The sequence below is a fragment of the Amblyomma maculatum genome, unplaced genomic scaffold, assembly GCF_055883805.1.
Source record: "Amblyomma maculatum isolate TAMU_Amacu unplaced genomic scaffold, ASM5588380v1 scaffold_18, whole genome shotgun sequence".
Lineage (NCBI taxonomy): Eukaryota > Metazoa > Arthropoda > Arachnida > Ixodida > Ixodidae > Amblyomma > Amblyomma maculatum.
This window is the reverse complement of record NW_028146743.1, coordinates 5229782-5256063: the sequence shown is the minus strand read 5'-3', so window position 1 is coordinate 5256063 and position 26282 is coordinate 5229782. Positions and strand designations below refer to the sequence as shown.

Below are 26282 nucleotides of genomic sequence, written 5' to 3'. Positions count from 1 at the left end.
CGCCCCAAGCGCGGCATGATAAATCGAACCAGGCTTGTTCAATCAAGCCATCACGGGCACTCTGCCAAGTTCGCTCCCGGCCACCGCAGGAGCTATCAAAAGATAAAGGCGCCCCGACGTTATCGCTGCGCAACATCTTGGCACGCTGCCAAGAAATGAGCTGTGGATGAGACGACCGAAACGGCGTGACGCGTGCCACCGACATGCAAGCGAAAACGCTTGCGATTTCTGCCGCGGCGACACAGAAACCTTGTTTTGAGCTGCCGCGGTGGCTCAAGCGGCGAGAGGGACACAGTTCCAACAAGTTTGAAATTTTTCGCTCTGTCGCTGCCACTCGTCGCTGAGATCGCTCAATCGCTTGCATGTGAGCGAGCTGGCCTTAACGCTTTTTTTTTTTTCAAATTCTCGGGTGCAAAAGTGGAGGGTGGGTCCATTATGCGAGTGGGTTGATTATGCGACAAATACGGTATCGTTTTTTGGCATCGTAAGTGCCGTCACAAGCCGATTTCTGTATATCGAATTATCAATATATCGAACTATTTCGTGATCCCGATATATTCGGGTTCGACTGTGATACATAATAGGAACCTTATCCAACCCCCCCAGTGTAAGGCACGAGAATATTTATTTCATGATTATAATAGAGTTGTTCACATGTAACCACACATTCATCCTTTGTATCAGAGGTTAAAGCTGCAGTGCACTGTCCCCTTTAAGATGACCTTGATGGGGCTATGAGAATTTGTTTAGAAGTGCCCCAGAAAGTGTGTTTGTGTGTGCAGGGAGGGGGGGTGCATGTGAATGCGTGCGTGTCATAAGAAATTGTTTGATGTAACAATCTGGCTGCGTGGTTTGTTGCACTGTTAGCTAATAGGCAATGATAACTGCTTGTGACACTTAGTAAGACAGCGAATGCATCGACCTGCGTGCTATACTCACCCTGGACTCTTCCTGGAACTGCAAACACATGGTGCTTTTCAGTGCTGCTAACTCGCCTTGTACTCTCAGTGTTCACACCAGATAAAATCTTATGCTGTGCGGAAAAAGGAAGCAGGCATGTGAGCAGTGTGTTTTCTTGTGATGCGGCACCCACCAGGCTCTGACGTCATAATAGTGTGTCATTTGCTTAGTGTCATTAAACTAACATGCTTCATATCAAAGTTGGAGTGAAGGTGCTTTTAATTTATCAGCATTCATACATGGCAAAACTACTTTTAAAAATAGTTAGATTACATTACTGATTACTTTCCTAAACATTAAGCAAATGTAATTACCTTATCAGTTATTGCACCCAAAAAACTATAACATTGCCATTACAGTTGACTCCCGCCACAACAAAATTCATGGGGTGCGCTAAAAATTTCGTTGTCGCGGAACTTCGTTGTCAAGAAATTCGAAAAAAAAAGGGACAATAAATGACTCTGGAAACCACACTATTTTATTTCCAGAAATCTGTTAGCTTTTTCTGCTTTGGTTTTACCTCCAGCAGCGGCGTCGCACGAGTTTTGCACTTTGCTAACAGAGCCATGGCAACATCATAATTGTGAGCACCAAGAAATTGCCGGATCACGTCGAAGGCATCCATTACCTGGCACTTGGTCGCTGAGGCAGTTTTATCCTGGACGGAGTCGTCATCATCGGACGGTTCTTCTACTTCACGGACACTTTTTATAATGTCCTCGTCTTAGTTCCTCGTGAACAACCACCTCCGTGTCAACGCCGAGGAAGTCTTCCAGCTGTATGTCAGCAGAGATGCTACCGGTCTCTTGAAGTGAACTCCATGTCGCATCAATCTCTGGTGTCGATGACGACGGTGTGCCGTCTTGTGGGGCTGCGATGGTGCGGGTCGCCGCGCCAAGAAAAAAACCAGCGTGCTTGAAGCAGTTGGTGATAAGTGTGCTCGGCGTGACAATCCATAAAGCAGTTATCATTTGCAGTGCCATGAAGACGAGCTAAGCCGTACAGCCCCCAAATTTTTAAAATAGACGGCTCACTGAATAGCGAAAACTTACGAAAAATTCGTTGAAGTGAATGCGTTCTCACAAATAATTCGCTTTGGAGAGAATTTTTAAACATTACTTCCTATGGGGGCTTTGTGGGGAATGGAAAATACTTTGTTGTGGCGAAAATTTTGTTGAAGTGGCGTTCGTTGTGCCGGGAGTCAACTGTACTTCCGAAGAGTAGTGCTGTTACTCTTACCTGCCAATCCTTCTAATTTGCCTGAAGACTTCCGATTTTTAACGCGATAGCATTAAGGGCCCCATGTCGCAGAAAAGCCGGCGTAGGCATTGTGGTTGTAACGCAAAAATCAGAAAAAAGTTAAGGAACAAAAGCCTTGCGGAAACCTGTGGTGTCGAGCACGGTTCCTTCGCAGTGAGAGGCGAGCACACGACCACTCCGCCATAGAACACTGCTTCTCTCTAAATAAAGGTGGACCTAATGTATGCGCTGTCTTGTGACTGTCGGCTAATGTTTAGGTGCATCGTTAAAACTAATTGCGGAAGTAATATTGAGCAGAAAAAAGTAACGAAACAAAAGCTTTGCGGAAACCCGTGGAGTCAGACACGGTTCCTTCGTAGTGAGAGGCAAGCACACAACCACTTCGCCACAGAACACCGCTTCTCTGCAAATAAAGGTGGACCTAATGCATGCACTGCCTTGTGACTGTTAGCTAATGTTTAGGTGCGTCATTAAAACTAATTGCGGAAGTATTAGAAGTGACTAGCAAAGAACATTTCTGCTTTGCTTACCAGCGATGCGGCACTCACTGGAAAATTGCTTCGATCATACAGTGCTGCCAAAACATATGGCGCGAGCCACCGTCCGATTATACAAGGATCAGTGCTTGACGTGGCTAGGTGGCGTGAGCTGCCATCATCCATCTATCTGTCATATGTAAGTAAGCGAAGTAGATGGGCATGCTTCTGGAACATTCTGAAACGTGTGTGCAATTGATGCAGTGCCAGTGATGCCCTCTAGCAGTGCAGGGTGCTTGTATGAGTAGTCTTTTGCGAGTGCCGATGGCGCATCGACGTCTGCTCCTGCTTGGCGAAGAGCATGAGGAGGCGATGCAAATAGGGCCGGATAACGCTATCACGTTGAACTCTTTAAAGCGAAGCTTAAGCATTCTCCAATTTTTCATATAACTTCCCAGTTGTACCATCACTGACCTATACCTCCCGATAAGTGGCCTCTGCCCATGTAAGACTGCCATGCCGGTTTTGAACGGTGGCGGCAAATTTGTCATCGGCGGCACGCAGCCATTGCAGCCGCAGCAGATGTAGAAACTTCACCTTTGATCTCAGCTAAAGGGCGGCCTCTCAGTTTCCATGGAATTGGAAAAGTCATTGGCCTGGTTTTGCCCAAACATCATGCCATCTGATCCTCCTGTATCACACTCTGCCGCATGCCTCGTGTTACAATGTGGCACACAGTTGACATTATCTGTGGCGGAACCGACTAGTGTTAAAACTAACGGCCTTTTTTTTGTACATAGACTTCTACAGTAAAACCTTGTTAATTCGAACTCTGTTAATTCGAACTTACGGTTAATTCGAACTGACGCACGCTCGGGTCCCGGCATGGCCCTATGTATTTCAATAGGAGAAAACGCCCGATAATTCGAACATGCCAGTATCCACAACGGTTAATTCGAACTAGGAGCACGTGGCTCACACAGCTCCTCGCAGACAGAAGTCGGCCCATACCGTGTACAATGCTCAGAAAGATTACTAAAGACGCAAAAAACAAAATCTTTCAAATCTGCCCGCGCGTGCGAGACGAGGTGCGCACTCGACAGTCACAGCGAGCATTCCGGTGCATGCCGTAGCAGGTTTTCGCTGCCGGGTGCCGCCAGGCTCCATCATACCAACGGTCTGGCGCAAGCTGTTGCAGGTTTTGGCTGCACCTCGGTTTCTGGGTGTGCTTTTGACAAGCCTTTTTTCTTTTTGTCCTGCGGTCACGTTGTGTGCACAACGCAGTTGTCGGTGTCGTGCATTTGTTTGTGCCGCAGTGGTTCAAGTTTTACCGTTTTCGTTGCCTCACCGCTTTGCTAGCGATGACTCAGCGATTGTGACAGCCATGGCAAACCGCGGTAAATACACGGCAAAGGACCTCAAGACGAAAATGGAGATTTTGAGTGAGGTGGAACGTGGTGTCCTATCCAAGACGGATATAGCCAAAAAGTATGACATCAAGAAGAGCACGCTGTCAACATATCTCAGGAACAAGGAATCGATCAGTGCTGCCTTTCGTAAAGACGTTATGGAGCCCTCTCGCAAAAGGCTACGGACGTCAGCCCATCCCGAAGTGGAGAGCGCCGTAATGGCATGGATAAAAGAAGTTCGCAGCCGGAACATTTCGTTAAACGGGCCCATAATTGCTGCTAAGGCTGCAGTCTTTGTCAGCCAAATGGGCATCAGCGAGTTCGGCGCGTCGGAAGGCTGGCTGTCGCGTTTCAAGGCGCGTCACGGGCTGACATTTAGAAACGTTTGTGGGGAGTCAGCTGAAGTCGACAAGGAAACGTGTGAACAGTGGGTCTCCAGTGAACTGAAGGAATTCCTTGCTGATTATGCGCTCAGCAATGTATTTAATGCTGACGAGACGACGCTGTATTTCAAATTGCTCCCCAACAAGACCGTCACTTACAAAGGCGACACTTGTGCTGGCGGAAAGAGAAGCAAAGAAAGAATCACCGTCATGATGTGCGCAAATGCGACGGGCACGGAACGGTGCCGCTTGCTGGTGATCGGCAAGGCAGAGAAGCCTCGCTGTTTTAAAGGCATCAAGACGCTTCCTGTTGATTACACCGCAAACAAAAAAATTTGGAGGACGCTTAAGCTTCGCCTTCAAGAGTGGAACGCGATAGCATTATTGCACCGCGTCAAGAAAACTTATTAAACGCAAGGGTATTGGGGCATCCTCGCACCGGTACCCGCGCGGCCCGAAGGGGAGAAGCGGGTGAGCGAAGATAGTGATCTAAAGAAAGGAAAGACGCTTGATTCTACGACCCGTGAGGGTGCACGGCGAAACGTCAGGGACGAGTGGCGCGTCACGTGTTGGGGCAGCGCTGCACATTGCGAGGAGGGGTTCTTCTGTGTTTGCCGCAATGGCTCCGCATGTGCGCAGAGCGCAGAAGAAATGTAGCGGAAACGTACTTCGCTACTCGTGTAACTGGGACTTCTGTAAGTAACATGCTCATAATTACCGATATACACCGCAGTATAACGTTCTACGGCACGTTTCTAAGGCAACACCGCATTCACTAGAGGCGCTTTTGTATCGCTTTCAAGCATCGAACTTGTGGCTGAGTGGTAGCGTCTCCGTCTCACACTCCGGAGACCCTGGTTTGATTCCCACCCAGCCCATCTTGGAAGTTGCTTTTTATTTATGAAGTGCATGTTTATTTATGAAGTGCATGCCGGGATTTATCGCTCACGGCCAACGCCGCCGACGACACCGGCTTTTCTGCGACACGAGCTCCTTAACGCTACCACGTTAAAAAGTCGGGGATGACACGGGAAATTTTCACCGACTGGCTGGGCAAACTAGACAGGAAATTCGCTGCTCATGTTCGTGGACAACTGTACAGCTCATTGTGACGTGAGTGGACTGACAGCAATCCGCTTGGCATTTTTGCCTAAAAACACGACTTCTGTGCTCCACCCTATGGATCTTGGAGTTATTCAGAACTTAAAAACGCTAACAGGCGCCACCTTCTAGAGAGACTTCTTCTTTGTTTGGACAGTGGCAAGTCATACGACATCGATTTGTTTGGAGCTGTCCACATGCTGGCATCATCGTGGAATACCGTTAAGCCGGAAACCATCAAAAATTGTTTTCGCAAGTGTGGCTTCGGTGACGCCCCAGAAGCATGCAGCGCGGAGGTAGCGGAGGCTTCGTCTGATGATGACTCCGTCGTGCTCGACCGTGGCTACGCGGCTTTGTCGGAGGGTGTCACCTTTGAAGCCTACGTTGACGTTGACAATGGTGTGGAGACGCCTGGGCCCTTAAGTGATGAGGATATAATCGCGGCTGCATGTGCTCCACAGGGCTCACGGGTGGCGAACACGGCTGAAAGCGATGAAGAGTCCGACGAAGGCGACGATCCAGTGCCACCTCCAAGTGCATGTGAAGTAGCGTCGGCGCTCGATCTCGCTGCACGATACTTCTCCCCCGATGAGAATTCGGATCCTGCGCTGGAACTCTTGGGCAAGCTGCAGTCGATGCTTGTGGAGTCGCGGCACAAGAAACGCAAGCAAACGCACATTACCGATTATTTTTCCGTGTAAATCAACATGTTTTGAAGCTCGCTACTCACACGAATGCATTCCGGTTCTTGTTTGCGGCGCATGACTGACTGATTAGTCCCGTTCATTCGCCGTGGCGGCTCGATTGCAAAAATTATCGGAATCGCCCTCCGTAAACGTACAGTAGTGCTAGCTAGCCCTCTTTACTCATGGTAATGAGTCAACATGTGGGCTCGGCCAGCACGGTGGGCCACGATGGCGCTCATTCCAGTGCCCGACTGTTAATTCGAACGCCGCTTAATTCGAACAATTTTCTCGGCCCCTTCGAGTTTGAATTAACGAGCTTTTACTGTATAAAGTTTGGCCGGACGAAGTAGTACGGCTGGAATTATTCAGAAATTTGAATTATTGAGGTTAGAATTAATGAGCTTTCACTGTACCATATTTACTCGCATAATGAACGCACTTTTTTTTCCCCAAAAAATTGAAGCAGAATTGGGGGATGCGTTTATTTGCAGAGTAAAGCTAAGAAAAATTTTTTTGGGATGATAAATATATAGTAATGAAAAAAAAAAAATGCATTAGGCTGCTTACCCTTCGCAGTTAATTACTTGTGCATTACAGTCGACGACTGATTTTTCTACCACTCACTTTTTTGGACATGCTTGATTATTTGGACTTTTTCCCAGACCCAGCACGTACCTTAAAAAGTCAATGTATTACGCACTCTAGGGAGGGCTGTTCGATTTTTCGGACATTCCAAGCATCAGCCGGGCCAACTGCCACACATTTTGAGCGGTGTCGCCGCCATCTTGTTTCTTTCCTTTTTCCTTAGATAGTCTCGAAACCGGTGCCGGCCTTGCGTGCCACTCCTCAGCTAAGCTGATGCTGGATCGATGCTATATTATTTGGCTAGCAGCTTCCGCTTCTGGAACAACGCTGCTTCTCGCTGCCGGAGTGCTTTTTTTTTTTTAGCTTGATCGCTTCGACTGCCTGTTCATCTGTGTGTTTGCTGCGCGTTTCACGTGCGTTGCCGAGCATAGCAAGTAGGCCTAGCCATGGTCGAGTCGAGCTTATGAGAGAACTACATTCTGTCGCTACTGTGGCTCACATTGAATTGAATCGGCTTTAGTTCTTCAAGAAGCTGTTTCCAAATTTTATAAAGAGCTTTCTTTTTTTGCAACGCGGCAGCAAGAAGGCACTCAACGGAGTCGGTGTTGTGATCCAGCGCTTGGTGGTGGTGGTGTGCCTCGACAGTGGGAAAACCTACTCTGTCGATTTGCTTGGAGCACTTAGTATGCTCGCCGATGCATGGAAGTCGGTGGCACCCACAATGCTGTGCAATTGCTTCCGTCACGCGGGATTTGTGCTGAATGACAAGTCGGCTGCCTTGGACAAGGAGAGCGTCATTGAGCAGCTGTCAGGCAGTGAGCAGCTCATTGACGACCTTCACGCTGTCGAAATTCCATCGAGCGCCTCGTTTTCAGAGTTCATAGGCGTGGACCACGAGTTGGAACTGTGCACTGGGCTCACAGATGCAGAAATTATTTGCCAAGTGTTTGCGGAGTCTGAGAGCGACGACGACAATGACTCACCTGCAGCAGCGCAGTCGACGCAAGCTGAGGGTATGCAAGCGGTTGCAACCCTTTTGTCGGCTTATGGTGACACTATGACTCTCGCCGAAATTCAGGCGGACTTGTTAGCACGGAAGCGAAGCATGGTGCAGAAAAGCATTCATGACTTTTTCTGGCCTCAAAGTCAATAATAGGCAATAAATTGAATTCTTTTGGTGCACATTTGTTTTTTCGGACTGTCCGATTTTTCAAACATTATCGTGGTCCGTTGAGAGTCCGAAAAATCAGTCGTCGACTGTATATGCAAACAGCTTTTTTGTATTACACTTCACTAGTCTTCGTTTCCCTATGCTTCACTCTTCGTCAGAATCGCTGGACACATCATCCAGATCACTGGCCACTTCCACATAATGCTCCACAACTGGTCATCCTCGCTGCCATCCAGCACATTTGCAACTCCAGTCTTTTCAAAGCTCTTTGAGATCAGGTCAGCTGGCAGTGAGCGCCATGCATCCAATATCAAGGAGCATACCAGCTCGATGGATGGCCTCTTAATCCTGCTGCTCATCGTCAGGGTGTGCCCTCTCTGGGTCATCCAGTCTGTGTACAAGCGCCACACACTGCCTTTAATCGGCTTATCCACATTGTCTTTAAACGGCTTATTCACAAACATTAAGGGGCTGCAGCACTGAAATGAGTCCACCTGGAATGATGGCGATCTCTGTGCGCAGCTCCTTTAGCTCCCGGCATATGTTCTTTCCCAGGTGGCCACGAAAACTGTCGAGCATGAGGAGAGGTGGGAGTAGCAGGGCGCCAGGTCACTGTCTCCAGACAGTCCAGACCCAATCAGCCTTTAGGTCGGCCAACATACATCTTTTCTCGGAGGCTCGTACGTGTGTGTAGGTTGGGAAGTTTGCCTTCAACACAGTTTTCCTTTTAAAAATAATGTAAGGTGGCAACTTCCTGCCATCTGCCGTGATAGCCAGCATTACCGTGGAATGCTGTTTCTCAGTGCCTGTGGTTTTGACGAGCACGCTGCAGGCTCCTCTTTCATTGACCGTCCAGCTCATTAGCATGTTAAAGTTGATGGGTGTCTGATCGGCATTTCCATTTTGCGAGACAAGAAATTTTCGGTCCTGCCGCAGGCCTAACACAAACTTGTGAAAGTCCACTACCTTCTTTTCGTAGCAAGGAGGCTGTTGCTGACAAAGTGATGTGCGCCTCCTCAAGCACAGTCCATTGCGCTGCATGGAGCGTGTCATCTATCCATTACTTGCTTTGAAAGCGGTGGTCGCAATGCTGTGCTTCCTGGCTGTGGCTCATGCATGCGTCCCGATCATTTCATGTGAAACAACGCAGCCTTCTTTTCATAGGTCCTGGACAATTTTAGGACCTTTTCTTACACACCAGGAAACTTTCCTATCTTCGGTCCCCTAAAGGCACACCGCTCTTGATTTGTAGCGCGCAGCTTGTCGTGCTGCTTCCACCAGTAACGCTCGTGGACTTCGTCTATTCCGAAATGCTCAATTGCGTACTCGACAGCCTGTAACTTTAAGCCAGTCGTGTAACTGACATTGCGGCCCCTCGCCCACGGCAAAACACAATTCACAAAATGCAGAAATGCAAAAGGCACAAAAAACCAACGAGCAAGTCGGTGCAACTGACAACATTGTCGCGGAGATGTAATGGCTGCCAGAAAAAAGTAGGGCTAGGACTACGCCACTGTCTAGCGTCGTTTTGATTGGCTGTCTCTGTGTGGTCCGCCGCCATGCTGGCGTCGCTGGTTGCCGCTGGCTCTGGTTCTAGGGCAAGAGCGCTAGGGCAAGGAGGTGCCGCGCTGCTGCTGGTTCTGCTTCTGTTGCCATGTCAACAGGTGGATTGAGTGAAGTGGGAAAGCTGCAGCGCAGCCATTTGCGGGACTGCAAGGGACGAAAGTTGGGGGAGCGTTTATCACGCAGGAGAAAAAAAAATGCAAATTTTGATGGCCAAAGTTGGGGGCGCGTTTATTATGCGAGTATGTTCATTCCGCGAGTAAATATGGTAATCGCAGTCCTTTTCTTTTTCAGGTGCAAGCCTAAGTGTTTTTTTTCTTGTTTTGCTAAAAATTGCTGGCATTTTTAATGTTTGGAATTTTTGGCACTTGATAGCTATGCCTGCGAGTTCAGTGGCATCTAAAATTTGACATTAAGTGCGACCATTATTTAAAATGTTGCATTTGGAAAATTTGTCACCGTAGCCCTTCATAGACTGAAAAGACCCTTGGGTTACGAGTAATCAGTGCAAAGAAAACAAGAGCAGCTAAGACCTGCGTGCTTTGTCTGTGCATGGTTTGTGTCCTAGCTTTCTTAATGCTAGTTAGGTTTGAAGCATGCAGCACGAAATATTGCCAGGTTACTGTTGTCTTCTGTTGATGCCTGCTTTTTGCGGGGCTACAGGTTCCCCCACGCAGCTGCTCTGTAGTGGCAGCAGTCAGTAATAAGCTTTGCTTGAGTGCCTGACTTGAATGTGCGATCTTTTTCATGTCACTTCAGGGGAGCGAGTCCTGGGCAGGACAGCCTCAGGTACCGACGTCCATGGGTCCCTGGCTTCTGAATCAGCTCGAAGAGCCGTCGGTGTGCGCTGATGCCTTCTGGCCCCACTGAAAATACCCGGTCTCGTACTGCAGAAGAGGGAGCCCCACTTTTCTGGGCGGTATTTTGCAACATTTGTTTGAGGAGCAGGAGAGGTTGTCGGCCAAGATTCACAGAGCCCTGCGAGGTGGGACAATTTTCATAAGGTTGGAACCTGAGCGCACCCTGTCCCGTATCTCATCACTATTGCGGCAACCAGCTCTGGACGCACAAACCTGACTCGGGCCAATTCACTTTTTGCTTGTCGTCTAGGAAATTCCTCTTAATATTATTGCAAGAAGTTTGGCCATGGCTGCTGCTTGAGCCTGTTGCGTGGTGTTACTCTTTTTTTTTTATGTGTGGCTGTTGTCGTAAGTTTAGGCTATTGTTGATAAGTGTAGCGGAGACCTGCTGCAGTTGTTTACTTCCTTTCCCCATTGCAATTACATGGATTTTCAGTGTCCGCTCCGTGTGGCACATCTGTCAATTCCTTGCTAAGTACGGTACAGAAGAAGCACCCTGGCGGTGGCCTTCACGTGTTGTCCAAGCAAGATGCCTTGTTAAAGTGTTCACTGGATTCAATTGTTTCTCTCGGAGAAAACGAGAAATGCACGTTTCCAAATGTAAACATGTGAAGCTGTGATGTTCTGTGTCTCTTCTGGTTTAAGGGTCATGAGAACACGCATTTCCAGCCTCAATTTTTAATATCTTACTTTGTTGCATACACACACACACATCTATTGCAGCTTGCCCCCTGTCATCTTCCTACACACAGGCTGTGTCCTGGTCTGAAGTGTCTTTAGAGGGGAGCCCTGCCTTTCACCAGCATACAGAGACTGCACACACTTCTCTAAAAGAAGGGCCACAGGGTGCTAACTCTCACCATATGTGGCTGCGTATCTCATTGCTACTATAGGCCTGTTCTCTCGGCCAGTGTAGCATCACATGTTGCGGGTCAGCCATCACTGAATTACATTCTTGATTTCCTCTTCTTTCTTTCTTGTTTTTAGCTTCCTGGCTTCATGCCTACGACTTCCCTGTGCAGAATATTTCTAGGATGCAAGTCAAATTTCTATCTTGAGCATAGAGTGGTGTCACCACTGTTGCCAAGAGAGGTTTTTTTTTCCTCAAAAGCATTACTGAAGAAGCGATTAAAGGTGTCTTCTTGCTTTTGATGAGTAGTTTTTGGCTGCACCAGTGTCTTGGAATTCGCTGATCAGTGGAAACTCCCTTGCACTGCACTCCTTGATCAAAGTGAGAACACGTGATGAAGTTTGGAATGAGCTTGTACTGGCACTTGAAGACAGGATTCTGTTTTCAACGAAACATGCTGTGATGCTGTCATCGCACACTGCATCATGATAGTTTACACTTCACTTTCCACCGTGCTTTTCATATTGAAGGGGCACTAGAAGGAAGCACTAGCTGTAACTGAATCGTGTCATGTTGAGTCCTTGATTCTCCCTAATGCTCTTGACGACTGACTGTTGGGAAATCTGTCACAGTGCAAATGCTGACAATGGCATGCCCGTTTTTGGGCAAATGAGGTCGCGAGGGGGATTGGGAGTTTTTTTTTTACTATAATTACAGGGCTCAAGCACCACATCCATCGTGCTGCTGTTACTTCTCTCTGACAAGTGACACGTTTGTGAAAACCGCAGCATAGTTGAAGTGCAAGGGTTTTCTAGTTTTGGCTTTATTCAGTAGAGTCTCGTTGATACATTCCCACTTCGTATGCACAAAATCGCAGGAAATTAAAATCTCTCGCATATGTTCCAGGATAACACAATTCCCCAGTTACTACGTTGAAAATCTCAACAAATTGTGGTCATGTCATACATTTGGTAATAAATTTCACATGTGCTAACAAACAGACCAAACCTGGGGTCATGCCACATGAAAAACTGGCAAACAGCGCCCACTGCAGTGGCTTTTCTGTAGTGCCAAGGTACACAGGAGCAAAGCATGAAAGAAAGATGAGCTAGCATACGAGAGGCTCATTCCCGTCAACACAACTCGAAGAGGAGAAATGCAGCGGTTTCTTTGCATGCCTTGGAAGAAGATTAGAAAGAGGGAGGGGGGGGGGGGGGAATTATCTGAGAATTACAACTATGCTTTTGTATGGAAGCGTGTAGCAAAAGTCAGCCGTCATGATGGCTTCATTCAGAAATAAAGTTTTTCTTACTAGGCATTGCTGTCAGTACACTGAATTTGTTGATAAATCTTTTCCACACTTTATGACAGTGAAAGTGTGGACTGAATTCTGCGAACATTACAAAAAGGAGCTGTGCATACTGGATGTCTATAAATACTAATCTATGCCATCATGAAATGAAAATGCCAATACTGAATGCTTTTGTACCTCATTTAGCAGCTACATTTTCCAAAATGAAGCAGTTTGAATCACATTTTCATAGATAACTTTTTTTGTTTCATCATTGTTTGGAAACATATCAACGAGATTTTACAGTATAGAGCAGCCGTGACATTTCTGGCCACCTTCCCACTTTTTCAACTGTGGTGGCTCCTATTTGTTGAGGGAATGGCACTTTCTAAACAACCATAATAGCATAGAAGGGCCCATGTTGAATGGGGGTGTTGAGGGGAATGATAATTGGGAGCTTATATCTTACTTTTTTTTTTTACTGACAGTCATCTCTTTGCTAAAGAAATAAAAATTCCACTAGAATTCTCATTAGGTAAGCTGTCAGTCTAGTTTATTATAGTGTTCCCTTCTGGCGACCCTTTCACTCTTGCTTACAGAGAACTGTCGAGTCTTACAATCCGGTAGTGGCTGCCTCTTAGTGGACGTTCAGTGTTTCAGTCTAATATTTATGAGGAAAAGTATTATGCTTGTTGTTTCACGTTGTTTGAAAGCCTGAGATGTTTCGGGAACTCTTTTCACATCCCGCCTAATGCACCAACTGTCCCACTCTCTCTCTTGATCATGGCACTTGTGTAGAAAGCAAGAACTTCATTTTAACTAGCAAGTGCACATTTAACAGCTGAAAATAGGAAGCTCAATTATTGCTTGTCCGTTTCTGGACTCATGCCTCGCATTTTTCTGGAGTTGCTGCAGTATTGAAGTAAACTGCACTTCAAAACTGCATGTGCATTCACTTACAAAGTATGCTGCATTGAGTACTGTGTACTTCAAAGCTGGTGTGTTTAGGAAATTCACAGGAATGAAAAACATTTTTTTTTCTTCTGCTTGCATCATCTTGCTTCGAGTTGTTTGAACGAAATCAAATTTAAATTCTCATATTTGGCCCTGATGCTTTTGTACAGTAATGCTTAACTACTTGCTGACCAACTCTGCTTCACTTATTCTTAGTGGAGAATCTGCTTGGCCCTTACTTTATCAGGATTGAAATATTCTGGCTTAAAAATTGACAAGTAGAAAAAGAAAGTGGTTGGAATCACCATAGAGTGTTGGCTACAAAGGCATCAATAGTGCTTAGAAATACAATAACTACTGCGAGTTGTTCATGGACCAGTACGATAACACGATTTTATGTGCTTCATAAATGAAATTTTGTTTTTACCGCATTGCTTTCACTGCTTGCTGTGCAAGGCACGCTTGTTTCCCCCTTCTGCTATAGTTTTGACCAACACCATGTTTACAAACAAAGGGGGCGCTCGCGGCACGGCAGCCCACGGGGGGTAAAATTTAGGGTTAGCGCCCATAGGCATACATGGAACCGAAAAATTAAAAAGCAGTTTTCTCTTTTCACGGGGCATCTATGATGTCGTTATTCGACACAGAGCAACCATGAACATCCTAGAACAGATCATGAAAATATGAAATCTCATTAGCGAGGCAAAGTATATTTAAAACACCGCGAAACGTATGGGGGTGCGAATTGGGAGGGTGACCCATAGAAACACATGTAAACACAACTTACCGTAACATTTTTCTCATTTCGCAGAGTACCAGAAGTGGTGGCCGGTCGTTTAACGTTGACCAGCGCTTTGAAGAAGTGTGTGACAAACTATGCTGCGTCATTGCGGAAGCACTCCACTTTTAAAACTCCTAAAAAAATCGATGTTGTGAATCCGGGCACCCCCAAAAGGCTCATGCTAATCGCGCAGTTTTTTTTACAGTCTGCTATGCTGGCGCATGGAGTAAATTAGCTTGATAATACTGTTGCTCAAATGATACACCCTAGGCAGGATTACGTTTAATAAACAAATGTCAAATGCCATACAACAATATGGACCGAATGTGAATCGCGTATTGCAGCAGACGGCGCAGCAGGCGATACCCGCCGCCTCCAGCTCCGAAGTGTCTGCTAGCGACGGCGCCGGTAGTGCATGGTCATCTGCAACTGTGCGCAGTCAGTTTATCGTGTTGTGAACAGTCCCGTAGATCGTCAGACTTTCAGTACTTGCAGGGGAATGTATTGTGCACTGCAGCTATGTTGGACTGCGTGGAAAGCTTGTCGGAAATGGCTAAACAGTGCTTCAATGAACAGTTGTACATTGACGGCGTTGTGCACCCGGACCCATTTGCTATGCCTGAAACGCATTGGGAAGTCCTCTGAACTGACGCGGGCACTCTGCCACCATTGGGCATGGCAAACATTGTAAAGTATTTGTAGAGAGTAGCTTCACTGCAAAGATCATCCAGGCATACAAGTCCCTGGAGACCTACAATTATATTGAATCAGGTGGGTGTGCGCAAGCTCATCAGCGGGCATATAGGCTAGTAAACAAAAAGTAAACAAAAAATAGCTATTTTTTGTTTACATTCTTTTTCCCCGTGGTATCTCGATGGTTCTCGTATATCGTTCTACACTTTCTGTGCGGCTTCTTTGTCTTTCTTTTTTTTCTTTCCGTATGACGCAGACCACCTAGCGCGTGCACGGATGTCAGAATATAAAGCCTTTCAAAATATTTACTTGCGACTTACTCACTGCATTATTGTATCGCGACTTAACTATATATGCATTCATTTCAATACCACCTCTACTTAGCCACGATCGATGTTTTCAGAACGGAATGTTTTCAGAACTGTGTCGAAGGCATCATTACTCGGCTCATGCGCCTCGCCTGCACTTGGAATCTTTTTTTTTTTTTTACTTCCACCATGGGACGGGATGCCAGGACGTGGCTGCTGCTGGGGCGACTCGCCTCCTAGGCGTGGGGTTTCATCTGGAAACTTGCCGCACATATTTATTGATAAATATGCTTTACATAAATGTCAGACACGAAATGTTGTTGCATACGTATATTCATGGTCTTGAAAAAATGCATCAGCTCTTAACAAACGATGGCTTTCGCCTTCTTTAAGTCAGCTTCTTTGAGACCGTTCTTTACATATATTTTGTATGGGCCGCGCTACCGCAATGCATTTCTAATTCAGATTCTTGGCAACAAGGGGTTTTAAAAGTAAGTTGCCTCCGCAATGAAGCAGCATACTTTGTCACACACTTCTTCAAAGCGCTGGCCAACGTTTAACGACCGGCTACCGCTTCTGGTGCTCCGCGAAATGAGAAAAGTGTTGCCGTAAGTTGTGTTCGCATGTTTTTCTATGGGTCGCCCTCCCATTTCGTACCCCCATACGTTTCGCGGTGATTTAAAAATATTTTGCCTCGATAATGAGATTTCATACTTTCACGATATGTTCTAGGATGTTCATGGTTGCTCTGTGCCGAATGACGACATCATAGGCGTCCCGTAAAATGAGAAAACTGCTTTGAAATCTTTCGGTTCCATGTATATTCCTATAGGCGCTAACCCTACTTTTCACCCCCAGTCGGCCCAGCCTGGCGACAGAAGCGCCACCACATCGTCCTTATGTCACAGATCGGTGTTGGTCTATATAGATATGCTTTGCATAACAGGGAGCTTCTATGGAAAAGCCAGATGTGAAGGCTTCTTTTTGTCATTATGCGAGCATGTTCTGCCCAGCAAAGCTCTTCATGTGACGAGGAAATGGCGTTGAAGAGTAGTCTTCCATGTTCATGCGGACACTTTTTACATGATGCAATCTTGTTTAACGTGCGAAATCATCCGGAAGAAAGTTCCACCCACTAACCGCATCGAGTGACTAAAGTGTGCTCCTTTTTTCCTCCTAGCTGTCCTTTCACACTAGGTTTGGCAGTGCGTAGCCCGAAGAGGTCCTCACGTCTGGCTTGCTTGTTGGGCATTTTATCACTACCAACGATCTGCTTCATCGGCTGTTGTATGGCTCTCGCTTCTCATTTGGCTTTGCCCCAGAAGTGGCTCAGAGTTTGTCCAGATAAGCTGTCCTTTACTGCTTTGCTAAATCCATTGGTTACAGGGTCATGCTCTTTGCTAGCAAACATTTCGAGAGGTGGTTTTTGTGGGTTGATGAAACAACACAATTTTGAGGAGAACAAGAGCTTCTGTGAAATTTTTTTTTTAAGCTTTATGCTGAAATGCGGAAGCCCTTTACAGGTGGCAGAAATATTGCTTCGCAATTGCTTCTACCAGCTTGATGCATATGCAAATTTGTGGTACACATCAGGCTGCACTGCAGGCTGGTTTTGCAAGCCCAGTAAACTTCAGCAGAATGCCATTTGTGATCTGTCACCAGTGCAGTTTAATGAAACTACCTCCGTTTGCATTTCCTGGTCAACTTCAATCTGAGGAAGAGGGACACACCAGCTATTGCTTGTTCACCTTGTTTGGATTTTGGATTTTTTCTCTTCTTCATTTGACATCTGAAGCCTTTCTCACAGTTGTTACTACTGCTGTTTCATTTTTTTTTTTTTTATTTTTGTGCCAGCTTACTTAGTGGAGAAAACGGGACTAATTGCTTCTTCATAACTCTGGGGATGTTTTAGAAGTTACAAGGAGCTCTGCAAGCAGTTTGGTTTCTCATGGAAAGAGCTCTCATGCTAGATAGCCACAGCGTCATTAACATTTTTTTTTTTTCATATGTGCGAGAGATCATGTGCATTAAGAAATATCATGCTTGCTGCTTAATTGGATAAGACCTCTCAACGTGGACCTGGTGGGCCATTTAATTTGCTATTGCTATTGATTTATGCTCTGGGTTTCAGTTCAGTGCATCAAAAAATGCTCCCATTATCCGGGAGGTTTCTCCACCTCATCATTCTCTCTCGATAGAGGGTTGAGTACAGGTCTTTATTTTTTGTCCCACATAAAGTTCAGTACAGTAAACCCTCATTAACAAGAACTCGTATATCTCAAAAAATCGGTTAAGTCGAAAATATTCCACATTGCGCTTTCACCCCTCATAGGTGCTATGTATTAGCTCCCATTTACTCGAAGCATTTTTCGGGTGTAATACGGATATCTCGAAATTTTGACCGGAAGGACCGAAGGCAAAGGTCATTACCGAAATGTGATAGGGGCTCCGAGCAAGCGCTTTGTTCTTATACTAAGTGCCAAACGCGGTCACATTGGAACAGCGAATACAAAATACGCACCCGTTTTTCGCCTTGGGAGCAGTCACGTGAGCGCCGATCGCGCGCGGGGGCTGATGGGTCTTATCGGGAATGGTTCGGTCAGCTGCCCTCCGCACGTGCATACTGGCAGGAGCGATTTAGTGATTGTGTGGTTCTGTTTCGTCGCGCTATGTGCACGAAGCGGTGACTTCGATTTTTGTTGTGTATGTGGTGTCCGCAACAAAGTTGAATGCAGCGGCGGCGACCAACGGCTTATGCGACGCGTTTAGCAACTCGAGGACGCTTTTTTTGAGCTGAATGCCAACGTGAAGCGGGCAAGCATTACTGAGTTCTTCTTAAAAAATAATGAAGTTCAGTTTTTCCTGATAATTTTTTTCCGTTTATTATAAAAGCTCCCTTTGTGCAGTGGAGCGTCGACGGACGCAACGGGCCGAGGGTCGCCAAAGCATTTTCGCTCGTCCCTGTCGCGCTCAGGTTCTGGGTTTTTAGAAAATTTCACATATCACCCAGAAGCAGCTCGCTAGGCAGCCAATTGCAGAAGGTTTTGGGCTACTCAATTTCCGTCCTGGCTTAGTTTTTTTTTCGTGAGCAAAGTTGATTTTTCTAGTCCAGTTTGAGCGAAGAACCTGCAGGCGCTCACAATTCATCTGATCCGTGCATATATGAGCGCATTGAGATGATTCAGTAAAAGCTTGGTAGGGTAGTAAAGGAAAAAAGGCTAGTGTGGCTAGATAATCATTTTTGAAAGGAGTAGGAGAAAGTCACTGCTTGCAATGCAAGTACACATCGCAGTGTAGCAGCACACCGCTGTGCTGCAGCTTAAAAAAAACAAAAAAAACACGATGTGTTAGGAAAAATACATCAGTGTTATTGTATTTTATGCTGGCTAGTGTTAGAAACAGAATATAGCGTAACTGTACTCCCCTTGACTGAACGCCAACGGGGCGGTAACAAAGCAATACTGAAAACGCACCTCTCTGTTGCAGAGTCCCGTCGCTCCATGTGGTGTGCACCAGCGGCAACAACAGGCGGCGTCGCGTGGCAGATCGCCAGGGATTGTTGCCAGAAATTTTTGGCATTTAGTTTAACTCGAACCTCTGCTTATCTTGAAATTTTGCCCGCATTTCACAACTTAAAGTTAACGAGGTTTTACTGTATATCACATAAACTGTGAACAACCAGCAAAGGATGCCCCCCCCCCCAAAAAATTTGGTCAAAAGTGTGCCTTGTGGCAGCTTGTTTGTCTCCCTCATTTGTGTTTTGTCGAGGTAGCTTTTCATATGTTTCAGTGAACTGCAAGGCTGGTTGCAGTGAAAAAGTGGCTTTTTTATTGTTATTTCCAGCCAGCCAGAATTTCTGCTGGCTGGCTTAGAATGGATGCAAGCAGAATAAGAAATTTTAAGACCATGCCAAATTCATTTATTTTTGCAAACTAAAACCACCAATGGGTTGTAAGAAAACTGGATTGGGTGTACTGCTAAACAGCAGTGCCATGTCTAAAACATTACTTCTCTTTAAAATGCGTGAGGACAGAGCTAGTTGCCTGATGCTGGGTGGCAGAGTGCCCTAGACATGTAACGCTGATCTCTTTATAGTACTGTTCCACAGCTAATTCTTTCTACTCCCTGATTGTCTGTCAGTATTTTGAACGATGGTTTCGGATAAAAAATGTCTCTCAATGCAGCCTTATAAAAAGTTACGCACCTATTGAAGGCAGTAAATGATTTCAACGCTGTTAATTGCATTGTGTCAACGATGCTGTACCCGAAGGTTTGATTCCTCCTCCTAACTGTTCATTGCTGTTTTTACAGCATTTTTTGCACGAAAAAAGCATCCTGTGAAGCAACCTAAAAGACAGCACAAACCCATGTAATATGCAAGTTGTTTGCTTGTGGCTAATTGCAAAAAGAATGAAAAAATTTCACAAAGCAGATTTGAACCACTGTTATTGGCACAGTGAGAATCAAGTTAACATGCTACTATTGAGAGTACAGAATCATGTGACCGAGACTGCTGTGCCACCAAATGGCAGGCGGAAAGCCCATCTAAATTTTGAGCATGAAACATGAGCACTGCTGTGCCGTTTACAGAGCAGCTTTCAAGAGTGAAATGTGTGGTACGCCTGTGCATAGCATCCTGAGCAAACCTGAAGACATTTGGAAGCTGGTTTTGTTGTTTATTTGTTTCAATCTTCTTGTGTAGTTTTTGCTTGACTGAACTTCAATCAAAGCAAGCTATATTCACCTCTTGTAGAATTAGCTTAAGCACCTTGCAAGCAAGCTGCAGCGACATTAGCGAAGGAAGGTCCCAGATGTGCGCATCCCAAGTAAAGCACCTCTCTAGCATGGTTGTTAGTCTTAGTCTAGGCTCTGGGCGCTTTGTATCTAATGGGAGCTCTTTTTTTTGTAGACAGTTATATTTTCCGTAATGTTGTTTATATATATATCAAGGCTGGATTTCATCTAGTTGACTCAGCTAACCAAGTGGAATATTTGTTACTGTCCTTCGTGTTAGCATTCATTCTTTGACTCTCAAAATGTAAACCTTTGCCTTGTGAACATTTAAACAAGTGCACGCGTTTTCTTGATAGGTGTGCGGTCATTTCTTCGGAAATTCTAGTGCATGTGCTGACTTATGTGCTGCTCTCAAGTCGTGTAGAAGCAGCATGTTACAGGCTACATGGGAGAAAAAAAATGCTAGGTGCTGGCTATGGTTGAAATACCCTGAGGGAATGGAGTACAGTAGCTGAACTTCACAGTGTGCAATCAGCTGTAGTAAATGACTTATCACCATGGAAATGCTGAGGGCTACAGTTATATACAAGCGTTCAGTACCTTCACAACCTGAGCATCTGTTCCAGCCATGTCCTCAAACATGGAATCCTGCACTCAGAAGTGAAGGCGTAGAAGGGGAACGGGGGAATCCTCATTTGATGACCGTGTTTGATTTCTGTGAAATCATGGCCTCGTGGTGTTGCTGCCATTTGTTGCAGCCACTACAGAGTGTCATTGTATTCCAGCTGCTGGGAAGGAAACACACGCATTACAAATACACAAGCATCGAGAAAAAAAAAAGCAGCCCTTTGCCATGTTCATTGTTTGCTCACATTGTTGTGCTGCTGTTATGTGCGGCTGTGTTCAGCTAAATGGCAGGCTGGCTGGTGGCGCTGGTCAAAACATGGTACACTTTTAATGGCTGCATGTCAACCATTCATTTACTTCATCTCTAGCTTTTCAGCGAAAAACTAGATACGGTACCACACTTGCTGCTTCACAGGCCTCGCCTGCTCGCTAGGCAAATTTGTGGTCCTAGAACTCTCTTCTCTAATAGCCTGGAAGAGGGTGTGTGCATACCTTCATCGTTATTGCTTCTTTATGATCATCCATCAGTCCGCTGCCAATCAAACTTATGGTATGGCCGGCTTCTGCACATTCGTAACCTCTTTGACACGATGTTCATTGCGTTGGTGAAATGGGCTGTGGGGTAATGAGGGGCTAACACTATTGGCAGCTTTGAAAAGGGCATTACCACTAGTGGAGGGCTTGTCTGCTGTTTAATATGGGTCACACATTTTGCTATGTTGTGCACTCTATTAGAGCTGAACATTCTTGTTCAGAATTGCACTCGGCAGAGGAGAGGAAAGTGACAGGGAGGATATTACCAGCATTGCGTCACTGTCACCTTTCTATCTTCAGAAAAGCGCACAATTTGTTGCGAAGTTTTTTTTCTGCGTACTTCCGGGGCAAGAAATGAGTTTTTGTCTCTGGAGTTTGCATATTTTGCTTTTCGTGATGCACCTGTCCTGGAGACCTAAGGCTCCAGGTGATGGTGGTTGAGATTGCAGGCCCCTTTCTTGATGTAGCGTTGCTCAGATGTTCGAAGAATGCCCTAAAATCTTGGTCACAAAGAACCAGCAGCGTGTTGCTTTGTGAAATCAACAGAGTGGCAGAATTTGCAAAGCAGAGTTATTGGCACGAGCAAATAAATTACTCTCTCTTATTTGTTGTTTTCATTATTATAGCCATAAGCATTTTCTGAGGCCTAGTGGGCCCTGTACTTATAGCTCTCAAAATGCATCTTGCCTAGCTAGCAACCAAGCTGGAGTGGTCCCTTTCCCAGCGACCTTACGAGAAAGACTGGAGTGATTAGCATGCTTCTGCTGCGGTATGCTCTCCACCATGTGTTTGCCGACAGTGTTCATAGCAGGGTGGCCACTGCTGCGCCTGCAGAGAACAGACAGTACTGAAGCTTGATGTTTGCGTTATCTTTTTAATAGCACGCACTGCAGTGCTGGAGCTGGGTGGACGAGTTGAAACCAATAAATTCTCTGCGAATGTGCAAAAGCCAACCATATCAAACATTTCCGCTGTTAAAGTAGGTGATAAAGTGCAGGCTTTGTTATTCTGAGCATGGTAGCTCTGCAGACCTTTTCCTGTGCACTACCTGCCTTATCTAGCACCTTTATATACATAGCTGTGTTGGCGTGCTGCTGTTGTGCCAGATGGTGTTGCGCTTGCCATAAGCTATTGAAGCGTATCCCACAGGGCGTCACACTGTTTCATCAGATGTATCTTATTTGTAGCCACTTCTATAACAAAATAGTGCAGCAGCTCTATTTTTTATTGAACTGGACGTTAAAGGGAAACTCCACTATGTGGGAGGTGTATGTTTTCAGTGCATGCTTCAGTTTTCATTGCTCACCATCCTGGTGGCCTTTCTCTCCAGGCGACTTTGTGTTTCATTGGCACTCCCAAGTGCCACTTTGCTTTTAGTATCAGTTGCAACATAATCTCAAGATTGCGGCATTCTTCGATTCTTTTATCAGTATCATTATGCAGGTATAGCTGCACAGATTTGTAGCCAAGTACAGCTTTCATAGCATCACTATCTCATTCTTTCCTTGCCATCATGTGAGGGTTTTAGTTTGTGTTATGGCGGAACAGCACTTGCAGTGGCAACACTTACGCAGGGATCGGAAAACTTTTTCATGTTGATCGGCGTCATTTGTGCTGTATGCCTTTATGTCGCAAGTTTCATTCCTTTGAATGCCTTCTGCAACTTGTGATTGTATTGTGCTTTGTAGGCCATTATTTTTTAACACTGTGTTGGAACTCCTTCATGGTTTTTATTTTGCAAGCATTCTGTAGCTTGATATGTGCATGCCATACTTGTACATGTGGTGCACAAATGTGGTTGCACTTTTATGCCATAAGCTGGTGACACTTATTGCTTGTTACAGATTTTTAAGACTGTGTTTTGCGAAATCAGTTCGTACCCGCACCTGAGTTGTGCAGGTCTTTTTCTGATGGGACTGTGCTTTGTTTGCTCGTCTGCCATTAGTTTTATTGTTTCCTTATGGCCGCTGTCACATGCTTTTATACACAAAACGGCACTCCTCCATTGACTGAAATTGTCCAGGATGTGGTTGAGGGCACAAGCAAGCCTTGTTGGGGACATATGTTAGGAGGAAAGTATTGAAGCAAAGTTCTGGCACAACAGACGCCAATATTGTTCGTATGTCCCCATTAAAAAGAAGCGTTCATGATTGTTCATGAAAGTAGGCCTGAAAGGTCAATTTGTTTACTTGAAATGTGCCTTTGACATTTAGTTATCCTATTCAGGTTTGAGTTTCTCAATTTGGGCTCATGTGTTAAGAACTTGTATTCTACTGGTACGAGATACCGAGCAAGCTTCTTCCCATCCTCTGGCCCTTTTCTTTGTGATAACATTTTCTTAACACTACGCTGTAGTGGTCTGTGTTCATGCGCGACTTGTTTTGTTGTGAATGCTGACATTTATGTTCATGCCGATGGGCTGGTAGCATACACCAGCTGAAGCCAAAGGCAGGAGTTATTGTTCTGTCTGGCACCTGTTTTTGAAGCCCCTATGGGGCATGGCGTGCGATGTCAAACAGTGGAGTGAGTGGCACCATACTTTCCTGCTCTGCATTTGTTTTTGCTTTTTTGTTTTTTTGCTTATTGTGGACTTTTCAAGTGTGTTATGTCATTGCAGATGCTGCCATCTTGAGTTCTAATATTTTAGGCAGTTTTTTTTATTTTTTATTTATATTTTCTTTGCTATTATTTACATCTTATAACATTTTGAAAGCAGCAGAAATTTTCCATGAGTAACGTGCAGCAAATTAGTATTGCATACCAGAAACTTTTTTGTACATGATGATTGAAATCTTGGGGGACTTCAGTGTCAGGGTCACCTGGTACATGGCTCTGAAAGATTTGCAGTGAAATGTTTTCGGCTTAGTATTATGGGGATTTCATAGATTCTGTATCTGCATTGTATCTGGTAACTGAGGGAATACAGGGTAACGCCGTACCATTTATGAAAAGTGTGCATATCAGTCAGAGGACCTCCACTACATTTATCTAAAGATGTTGCAAACATGCATCTGAGCGCTAATTTGTGTGCCTTTATTGTTTTAATAGAGGGTGGTTTGGGGTGTTTGGTATTGCATGTGTTCTCTGTTCTTTTTACAGTCAGCTTTAGTCTGTTAATTGAGCATCATATGTGCCAAATTAAATGTGCAAAGTGTAGAAAATATTGGTGTCATTTACAAACTGGGTCAAAAGGTGGTGCGCAAACAAAGAGCTAATGTAAGGCAGTGATTTAAATTGTGGTGCGTACACAGTTCATTGGTGCGCCCTTCTCCCAGCTTTGACATCGAATATCGCCATAGGAGGGTGTTGAGGCACTTGCTCGGGATTTCGTGCTGCTTCTTTTGTGTGGCAGCGAGCTTTTTGCTGGCACTGTAGCGAACAATTTTGTTAGGAATCTTGCGCAGCAGGCACAGATCTGTTTTCGCAAGGTAGTCGTACAAAACTTTTTTCGAATGGTTTGCGTTTTATGACCAGTGCGCATATTGCGTCACCAGGATACCACGATCAAATGTGTTAAGGAGACCCTGTACAAAGTTAACGCTGCCACCGATGGTGTCGCTATAGAATGTGTCGGGAGTGCGGACGTGCGGTGCGAAGTGCCCACACAACCAGTGACTCCAGGATGCCGTCCTCCGCTCTCTCCACGCCATATCTGTCTAGTGAAGCAGCTTCACAGTTGCAGTAGTGTGTGGAGTGTTCGGTGCGCGCATTGCTGCCGTTTGCTGGGGCGTTGGTGCTGGCTGCATGCATTTGCCTCATGTTATCCAACTCCTGGTGATGGGCATTCCTTCACCACCCGGAGTGGTCTTGGTCTATTGAAACAGCTTTCGAGGTCATTCGCAAGCACATTCTGTGCATGCGGCAGTATTGCACCTGTGTCCTCTTTAATTTACCAGAGACCGCGTTGCATTGCTCCTGCGGTGAATGCACAGTCGTTGGTCGAATGGACCAGTGACGGTGACATGGTCTTGGATGCGTTTATGCGGTAGTAATGCATATTCACTGCAGGATGACTGGTTTCTCTGTACAGCAGAAGGTGCGTTGTGGGATGCGCTTTGGCCAAGTGATCATTTGCTTACTTGCTGTGCTACGATGCATTGCGCCAGTTGCGTTCAAGTTCTTTGTACACATCACACGCACACACACGATTGCTGTAATAAAAGGCTTCTCAAATCTCTGCATCTGCCGTCTCATACCCATGCGTACATGCGCTCACGTGGCACCGTACCTTACGGTCGTGGCATGCCACGAATTTTGTTCTCTCTCTCGACTCATTTCACCATTGTTCTTTAAGATGCAGCGAAACTGCGAGGGAAGCAGTCAGGTTTACAGGCCGTTGGGCTGAGAGGGCCATGTACACCTGCACATCCGAAAGTGTTTAGGTCGGCGTCTAGATTTTTTTTCTCTCTAAACCTTTGCAGACCGTCGGACTGGGTGGGCCAGGTACATCTGCACACCAGAAGGGTGTTTGGTCGGCGTCTTTAGATCTCGTTTTTTTTTTAATGGCTCCTCGAGTCGCCCCCACCTCAATTGTTCGGCCGTCGCGAAACTTTGTAGCAAATGCTGCTTGCAGAGGGCCGCCGGGCACGGAAGTGAAACCCAGCCGGCAGGAAAGACCTTGGCAGGAGGCGCGCGCTCGGCGACGTGGTCTGCGTGTCGCGCTCCCCGTGCATTGTCCGGTTTTGGTCCTTCCGGAGAAGCCGCCTGGGACGGTTGGAGGGTGTAGCATGGGGAATGCTACGGGCCTAAAGGCGTAGGAGTCGGCGCGCCAAAGGGGACGCTTAATTGCTCCTTCCCTTTTTTTTTTCTTCAGTCGCCTTCCGCCGACGGCTCTCGCAGCTTTAGTGAGCACCGTTGGTGGCCGCTGCGTTTTAGCGTGTTTGTTTGTTTATCTTCTTTTTTTTTTTTTGCTGTTGGGAGAGAGAAATGCATGCTGTGCTCGTGAGTGGTGTGGCAGCATGCCATTGGCCATTTTGAACTGGAAATAATTCATTGATTGGTCCATGTAGAACGCATTCCCTATTGGGCACAGAAAGGCTGTTCGAGTTGATTTAAG

The 26282-nt window shown here is 45.9% G+C and overlaps 1 protein-coding gene across 2 annotated transcripts in view; it reads left to right on the top strand.

Annotated features, from left to right (window-relative positions):
* Positions 1 to 25401, top strand: part of roq (RING finger and CCCH-type zinc finger domain-containing protein roquin) — a 163309-nt gene extending 137908 nt beyond the window's left edge. Inside the window, exons 13-14 of one of the 2 annotated variants that reach the window (XR_014702778.1) lie at positions 10354 to 10579; positions 18818 to 25401. Coding sequence is in view for 1 of the 2 variants with exons in the window: in XM_084586315.1 (XP_084442441.1) it covers positions 10354 to 10464 (111 nt within the window). In the remaining variant the exon portion in view is untranslated. Of the gene's footprint in view, positions 1 to 10353 lie in introns of both variants that reach the window. The other variant, XM_084586315.1, reaches the window with a different exon arrangement.
* The last annotated feature ends 881 nt before the right edge of the window (positions 25402 to 26282 follow it).